This window comes from Sinocyclocheilus anshuiensis, unplaced genomic scaffold (genome assembly GCF_001515605.1).
Source record: "Sinocyclocheilus anshuiensis isolate Anshui unplaced genomic scaffold, SAMN03320099.WGS_v1.1 scaffold1170, whole genome shotgun sequence".
In the NCBI taxonomy this organism is placed as follows: Eukaryota; Metazoa; Chordata; class Actinopteri; order Cypriniformes; family Cyprinidae; genus Sinocyclocheilus; species Sinocyclocheilus anshuiensis.
The window spans coordinates 1,552,181-1,560,945 of record NW_015538055.1 but is presented as its reverse complement, the minus strand read 5'-3'; the positions used below and the strand labels follow the sequence as shown (position 1 = coordinate 1,560,945).

Below are 8,765 nucleotides of genomic sequence, written 5' to 3'. Positions count from 1 at the left end.
TTCTGTTACACCAAATACACAAAATAATGATCTTTAAAAAAGCATCATATGACCCCTTTAATAAATGACAATCGGAATGTACAACTTATACAGATATACCCATATTTTAGGCACAGATGGTTAGTACACCTTTATATTTATAAATATATCAAGGGTCTAAAATTAGAATCATATTAGTTTAACAATTATAGAAAGCCACACCTTATATAGACTTCAATAAACTGATTAGGTTTGATCAGAAGCATTGAAATACACTGTATTGTTATCATAGGCTGTGTTGTTATTGTCAAGTAAAACTATTAAAAATAATTGAGACAAAGCTGAAATAAAATAAAATATAAACATTAGAAAATTAGAAATGTTGCCTTGGTAACTAACTGAAATAAGTTGACGTTGAAGTACTACAATTATTAAACCGAACTAAAATAAATTAAAGATAAAAAGAAATATAAAAAAATACAATACAATAAAATTGAAATTATAAAAATAAAATACAATTACTAAAATTAAAATTGAACACTGAAAATATAAAAATAAAAGTGAATAAATACTATAATATTATATAATTAATACTAAAATAACACTAATGCTAAGATTAAAAAATGCTCCTGAGCCACTCAAAAAAAAATAATAATAATAATTGAGGCTTTATTTAATATTATATAAGCTATAAGTTATTTAATATTCTCTGTTATGAGTTGGAGTAAAACTATCTAAAAATGGAGAATGATGCAGATAACTGTGGAATAAATGAATTAAATTAGCTGCACTACTCTTAAAATAAGCACACCGATAGAGAATATTATAGTACTAAACTTAGCAAGTGAATAATTTCTTACAGGCCATGAAACTGTAATTATTTTTTATTCCAGAAATATATTTTCATCACTATGACAAAGGAATTATTTAATTGTTTGTTAATTGTTTATTTGTGACAACAGCTCAGGTCGCTTTGTTCAGCATCATATAAGTGATGATTCAGTCTCTGTTGTTGAAACTGCACCTGTGAAGTCACATCAGTCACGATTTTCATTTTGGAGGCATCCCATTAGTGTGAGGGATATTCCACATTAGTGTGTTAAGTCACCCTTCATAAACTATTCTAATTTGCCACTGTGCATCACAACAGGTGTTTTCAAACCATCAGCAATAGTCATAGTGTTATACTTGCAATGCAAAGTTACGACAAGACCATTTACTCATGTCATTTTTACACGCATAGATGCAAGCTTTAAGAGTCACAAACTGTAATGGAGGTTGTTTATCCTCAGGAAACATCTGCCCTTCCAAATCAAACTTGTGATTTTCACCATTCAACGGACACTGCAGTCCAACTTCTTTTTGTATTATGCCAGTGTGTGTTTCTGTATATTTCTGGTTGATGTTTTGGTTCTGGATTTGAGGAGAGCATGCCAAGGCCTGATAACTGTAACTGAGGTAAAAGTGCTCAGCACTGCTTCAGGGAGATATTGCTTTGATCTGAGCCCACTGTGAATATTAAATGCCAAGAGATTCTGGATGTTGTTGTCAGAAGAGACGACACATTGGGGCAGGAGAGGACAGCTAGTCCTGACTGAAACAACCCGATAATGCTGGTGCCCTTTAGAATAGCCTGCAGTGAAGATGGCTGTTGAAAACAGGCATGGTTATTTAAAATATTTAGCGCTCAATCTTTTTGTAGGATATAAAATATTATACAGTGGTGTGAAAAAGTGTTGGCCCCCTTCCTGATTTCTTATTTTTTTGCATGTTTGTCACACTTTAATGTTTCAGATCATCAAACAAATACCTTCATTTAAAAACTGCATGTTGTGTTTACTTGTGTTATCTTTTACTAATATTTAAATTTGTTTGATGATCTGAAACATCAAAATGTGACAAACATGCAAAAAAATAAGAAATCAGGAAGGGGGCCAACACTTTTTCACACCACTGTATATGATAGAAGATATTTTTAATTATTCAATAGCAGTGAATGAAGAGGTATCATACTGATTACAAGTACAGTATGGAGTCCCACAAGGCTCAGTACTAGGACCGTTGCTTTTCACGCTTTACATGTTAAGATTGGGAGATATCATCAGGAAACATGGTGTTAGCGTTCACTGTTATTCTGATGATACTCAGCTCTATATATCGTCATGGCCCGATGATACATACCAATTAGCAAAACTGATATATACCAATTCGCAAAACGGAATGCATAGTTGATATAAAAAAAATGGATGACTAGTAATTTCCTAATGCTAAATTCTGAAAAAACAGAGGTTTTAATTACAAAAACATCTGCATGTAATAACCTAAAACACTGTCTAACACTTGATGGCTGCTCTGTTAATTCCTCATCATCAGTTAGGAACCTAGTTGTGCTATTTGATAGCAATCTTTCCTTTGAAAGCCACGTTCCTAGAATTTGTAAAACGCATTTTTCCTTCTCAAAAATATATCTAAATTACGACTGATGCTAAAAAAAAACAGAGGTGTTAATTATTGGACCAAAAACCTCCACATGTAATGAGCTAGAACACTGTCTAACACTTGATGGCTGCTCTGTCAATTCTTCGTCATCAGTTAGGAACCTAGGTGTGCTATTTGATAGAAATCTTTCCTTTGAAAAACATGTTTCTAGCATTTGTAAAATCGCATTTTTCCATCTTAAAAATATATCTAAATTACAACCTATGCACTCAATCTCAAATGCAAATGCAATCTTGCTAATTTTTTATAAAGCCCTGAATGGTTTAGCTCCTCAGTACTCGAGCGAGCTCACATCACATTATAGTCCTTCACATCCGCTGCAATCTCAAAACTCTTGCCATTTGATAATACCTAGAATATCAAAATCATCCGTTAAAGGATTGTTAGGCTGCATTAGGTCAACCGGAACCGGGAACACATTCCATAACACCCGATGTACTCATTACATGCCATCATTAAGAATGGCATTTACACTAATATTAGTCTGTTTCATTCTTATTCTGAGGTCACCGTAGCCACCCAGATCCAGTCCATATACAGACCAGATGGTGGATCAGCACCTAGAGATGACCACTACAGCCCTGAATGTCAGCAGAGACCATATCAACTAGATGAGCCCCAGAGACAGATCCCCTGCGAAGACCTAGTCAATTAGATGGTCATTAGGAAAAGACCACTGGAACCAGACAAGTCTTCTGCACATATTGTTTTATGAGGTATAAAAGCTTGTCAAATAAGACTCTCTAGTTCACTCGATTCAGAGCCTCAATCCCAGCAGCTTATGAATTATGTAATATAATGTTTCCAAAAGAAACCACAAAGTGGCGCTTAAAATCAATGAGATTGTAATGGTCCATAATGGAAACAGGCGACTGACACTTTAATGTGCTTGATGGTGATGTATGTGAACAACCCAACTTCACATATTCATAGTCATTTGCGTAAAGTTTTAAGCATAACAATTATGCAGTGAACACATGGACGCAGTCTTCAGACTGAAACAGGATGAAAAGGCTCATGGCTAGCAATGGATTAGAATAAATGGGTTTTTAATTTGATTCATAATTTTTGGTTGGATCAAACCCAGACATTCAGAGACTAAACATAGAGGTATAATAAGTGACCTGCCAAAACATCCTCTTCATCATAATCATGTACTGATGCGCTCAATCAATTTCCCAAATGTTGCGTACACACAAGGCTAGACGCGCTGTTGCTTAAAGGTCCCATGACATGCTGCTTTTTGGATGCTTTTATATAGGCCTAAGTGGTCCCTAGTACTGTATCTGAAGTCTCTTTCCCGAAATTCAGCCTTGGTGCAGAATTTCAGCCACTATGAGCCAGTCCCACAATGAGCTTTCCTTAGGACGTGCCATTTCTGTGTCTGTAGCTTTAAATGCTAATGAGGAGGAGAGAGGCGGGGCAAGGTGGAGGGTGGGTGTGTGGCCTTAACCAGCTTGTGGATGTATCGCAATGGCTCGTAGACACGCAGTCGTTCAAGCTTTTTAGTTTGACCCAGAATCTGATCTGGATGGAGAAGCACTGGATGAAGAAGTTGCAACTCAGCGGCTACAGCAGGACGTCTCCGAATGGTTAGTTTAAAATATTGTGTCTGGATCATTAAGACCGCACTGGGCCCCGGGGCTATGACTTACTGCAGGGCCCCCCATCACAATAATGATTATATATATATATATATATATATATATATAGGAAAACATTATGTACCAAATTACTGCAATGCTTTTATCTTAAATGGATAGTATTATCTTTAAGACTTTCTTCTGTGGAACACACACACAAAAAATATATTTTTTAAATAAAAGTAATATGATATTCTTTCACTCAGGTGCAAACCCTGACACTCCATTTCATTTATTAATTTAGCAAATGCTTTTATCCTTATTTTCATTACAAATCACATTCATCACTTCTATCCAAGGTTTGCACTTTCTCCCTTGTCAGCCTTGTCCACATACTGATTAGGTGTGTGTGCCAGGTGTGTTAAGTGCTTGGTGTGGAGGTTACCTACACACACTGGTGAATGGCTGCTGACAGTGGTAGCACAGTATTGAGCTCTTGGTTTGTGCTCTGGAAACGTGCAAAGTTCTGGAACCCCTGTCAGTCGAGGTCCCTTTCCGTCCTCCCAAATGTACAGTGCAACCTGTAGGAGAAAAAGAATAATAATTTAATAAAACGCAATACTTTTAAAGGAATAGTTCTTCCAAAAATGAAAATTTGCTGATAATTTACTCACCTTATATAAGATATAGATGAGTTTGTTTCTTCATCAGAACAGATTTGGAGAAATGTAGCTTTACATCACTTGCACACCAATGGATCATCTGCAGTGAATGGGTGCCATCAGTATGAGAGTCCAAACAACTGATAAAATCACCTCACAATAATCCAGTTCTCCAGTTTCTACAGTAAAAAAGTCCATCCAACATCCGTCCTCTAACATCAAAATCCTCCGACATATTTGTTTAGAACTGTTTTTGCTTGTAAATGGTGCTTGATCTGTGTATATTTCTCTCCCGATTCAGACCAGATGACTTTTTAACTCAAGAAAGTGTAATTTTGGATAAAGAACTCATATTTTAGCAGGAAGCATCTTGATGGATTTTTATTCTACAAAACACATAGTCTTTCACTTTACAAGATGTTAATTGAAGGACTGGAGTCATGTGGATTACTAAACAGCTGTTTGGACTCTCATTCTGAAGGAACCAATTCACTGCAGAGGATCCAATGGTGAGCAAGCTAAAATTCCAAATATGTTCTGATGAAGGAACAAACTCATCTACATCTTAGGTGACATGAGGGTTAGTACATTTTCAGCAAATTTACTCATTTATTTATACTCATGTTGCTTCAAACCTGCATGACTTTTTTTTTTTTTATATTTTGAAGAACGTTTCAACTGTTTTAGTTCATACAATGAAAGTCAAAGGGGTCGAAAACAGCATGGGTCCCCATTGAAACATTTTTAAATATCTTCTGTTGTCTATAGAAAAATGTTAGTTTGGAATGACACGAGGATGAGCAAACTATTACAGAATTTTCACTTTAGGGTGGCTGACAATGAAATAAAACCATATTGATCAAAAATGTTGCAAGCCAAATTTAAACCTGCAGCACTCCATGAGCACCATGATATGTTAAGAAGAATGGAACATTACAGTACTTTAAAATAGTTGTTCTTGTTTCTGTATATAAAGATAGATCTCCCACACATGAAAATGAGATTCTCAAGATGTATCCAATAAATTATCAGACAGTCTGTCCTCAGCTCCGCAGGGAAAGAGCTGCAGAAGAACAAACACACTAATACAGAAGGTACAGTGAAGGTAAGGTGTTTTTTGGGACTATGGGGACTAGATGAGAAGAATCCTTTATTTTTTTTTAGAAGAATTTTGTGGAAAGAGCACTAGAGAGACTGAGGGAGAGGGAAATAGGGAACGAGAAGGTGGAGATAATAAAATGTCCCTGAGAAATGTGCCAGTAGATTCTGGTACTGCCAGAGCTAGTCCAGTTAAAGGGTGAAATGAGGGAATGATTACAGAGCTTCTTTTTCCAAAACAACAACAACAAGGCACTCACGGTACAAGCATGGCATATGCCAAGTTTATGAAATTTCAAATATGTCAGCTTTCTGGAACACTTGTATTTAACCAGTCAACTGTGCCACTGAACGGTCATGTTGATGTTGAAAAGTTTGAGGTCAGTAAGGTTTTTTTCTTTTTTTTTTTAAGAAATTAATGTTTTCATGCAGCAAAGATGCATTAAATTAATCAAAAGGGAGAGTAAAGAAATTTGTTATGTTCCAAAAGATTTCTATTTCAAATATATGCTGTCCTTTTGAACTTTCTATTCATCAAAGAATGCGGTGACAACCGAACTCACACCCGTCTATTTTCAGGACTCACAACCACATTTTCGGAAAGCATGCGCTGTATGAACTGGACAACCAGTTGTAGTACAGTGTGAGAGAGCCGCTCATGTGTGGTTTCACGCTGGGTAAGTTACAGCGATGGAGAAATGAGCTGTGCGTCATCTGAAGATTTTAGATCCAGTCACTGTTCTCCACTGGAGCGGTTTCCGTCAGTTTTGTGTTCTGTGCGTGACTCAAATGCAGTGTCACTCGCGAGATGCAGAAAAGGATGCGAGTGCATATACGGGCTTGACTCTTGTTGCACATTCATACAGACAGTATTCGACTCACACAAGCAAATGCAATTGTCAATCCCTAAAACTGACAGTGTGAACATGGCCGTAGTTAATGCAGTGATTACTTTCCTTTCTGGCGCATTTTTAAACTGTCGGAGATGTTAGCGTGTCTCTAATAGCATCTGTCATGATCACTGAACACTGATCACATTATCACAATCTAATGTGTAGTGTCTTATTAACTCACTGCCATGCATTGTGTGCGCAATGCATCTCTTCTCCCTCTTCACGTTTCATTGATTTTCTCCACTGCTAAAGAAACTCTTAAGCCTATTAAAAGTCCTCATCATTACTCATAACAATTTTGGACCTTAAGAGCTCTTTTAAGAGTTAAGATGCCTTCTGAATTACTTTTTTCATTACTAGGATCTTTCCATTAATTTTAAGAGGAAACGCCCACATTTCTATGAACTTTCTCACTAGGAGCAACTCTTTGTATTAAGAATTTTCATGAATACGGGCCCAGGGTTCTCCAAACCTGTGCCTGGACAGCTACCTTCCTGCAGACTTAAGTTCCAACCCTGCTTCAACACACCTGTCTGTAATTAAGTAGCCCTGAACACCTTGATTAGCTGGTTCAGGTGTGTTTGATTAGGGCTGCAGCTGAATTCTGCAGTATGGTAGCTCTCCAGGAGCAGGGTTGGACACCCCCAAAGACATTTGTTGATACAGCATTTTACTACAAAACTCAAAATGGCTGACGCCCAAAACGGTCGACATAGGAAAATTAGGTATTGTTCGATTTGGTATGCCATACTGTTTTACTATATTTTTGATTACATAAATGCAGCCTAGGTGAGCATACGAGACTTCTTTTAAAACATATAAACCCCAAACTTTAGAGTAGTATAGTCTATGCATAATGTTCTCTATAAAATAATATTGTAATATTTTTGCAGTGTTTGTAATAATGTTTCTAAGGTGATAGTTTTCAACTATTTAAACTCCATTTTTCTTAGTGGACACTTTAATCTACAATTAAAAGATCATGAAACAAATTTAAAATAACAATATACAGTCAGTCAATCATCATTCCAAAATATACACCTTCAAAATTCTCACCTCATGTTTCAGATCTATGGTGAAGTCCGATTTTAATGGCTCCTCTTCTATTTTGCTTGTCAAACTAAAATGTGAAATAACTAAAATTAGTGAACTACAAGGGAAAATCCAACATGTTAAATAAAAAATACCTGTTCATACATGGCAATTCATGGTTCCAGAAAGTACACTGGAATACCATGTTAACACCATAGTACGTCTACAGCAATTTTTCAGTACCATGGTATATATCAAACTACCATAGCATCAGATATAATCACTTTCACAATGCAAAGATTCCAGCTTTGAAAAAACGTTCAGAAAGCTTGTATGAGTAACAAAATTAAATAGTATTAATTCATATTATCTATAAAAACATGTTATTCTGGAACTCAGGAACCCAGCAGTTCAGCTGAGGGCGTCTTTCTAACCTGTTGACCAGAGAGATGCTAAGCGCCCATCCTGCAGAGAAGTCTGGGTACTCAAAAGCCGCAGGGTTCTCAGAGAAAGCATAATGATGGATGATGGTGGACTCTTCATCATGCAGAGGCTTGCCAAGAAACCACTCCTGAGAACAAAATGTGGAGATCAATCAGACTGCGATGGCCATCTCAGGCTAAATCACAGCGTAGCAACTGCCACTCATTCAGAAGCTATAGTGTGGTGGTCTCAGACTGCACATTCAGACATGAATATATTACAACTTGGTTTTAACCAAATTTTTATTCTGTTTACAAAATTCTTGAGGTTATTTCCTCAACACAGTCAAAACAGCAATAAAATTTAGTGGCTATGGAAGCTTTTCCAACACAGAATAAAATGATTACAAAATTAAAGGTTTAGCGATTTTTCAAAAACGCTTTAGAAAACTGATTCGGGCCGACTAGCAAAACAAGGTGAGTAACACCGTGTCTGCGCCGCAACAGCTAAAGTCTGTCTAGTACACTGGACGTGACAAAGCGACCATTGAAAATCTTTTGAAATTTGTGTCAATACGTCATGAATACAATGCAGCA

General features: G+C 36.5%; 1 protein-coding gene across 5 annotated transcripts in view; it reads right to left on the bottom strand.

The window, feature by feature from the left end:
• The window catches only part of LOC107682850 (beta-1,3-glucosyltransferase-like), a 73,104-nt gene that overhangs the window by 11,573 nt on the left and 52,766 nt on the right, over nucleotides 1–8,765 (bottom strand). For all 5 annotated transcript variants that reach the window (XM_016478974.1, XM_016478981.1, XM_016479001.1 and 2 more), the window contains exons 7-9: nucleotides 8,181–8,317; nucleotides 7,771–7,834; nucleotides 4,511–4,642 (exon numbers count right to left, since the gene is read on the bottom strand). In XM_016478974.1, the coding sequence (XP_016334460.1) occupies nucleotides 4,511–4,642; nucleotides 7,771–7,834; nucleotides 8,181–8,317 (333 nt within the window). The remainder of the gene's footprint in view (nucleotides 1–4,510; nucleotides 4,643–7,770; nucleotides 7,835–8,180; nucleotides 8,318–8,765) is intronic.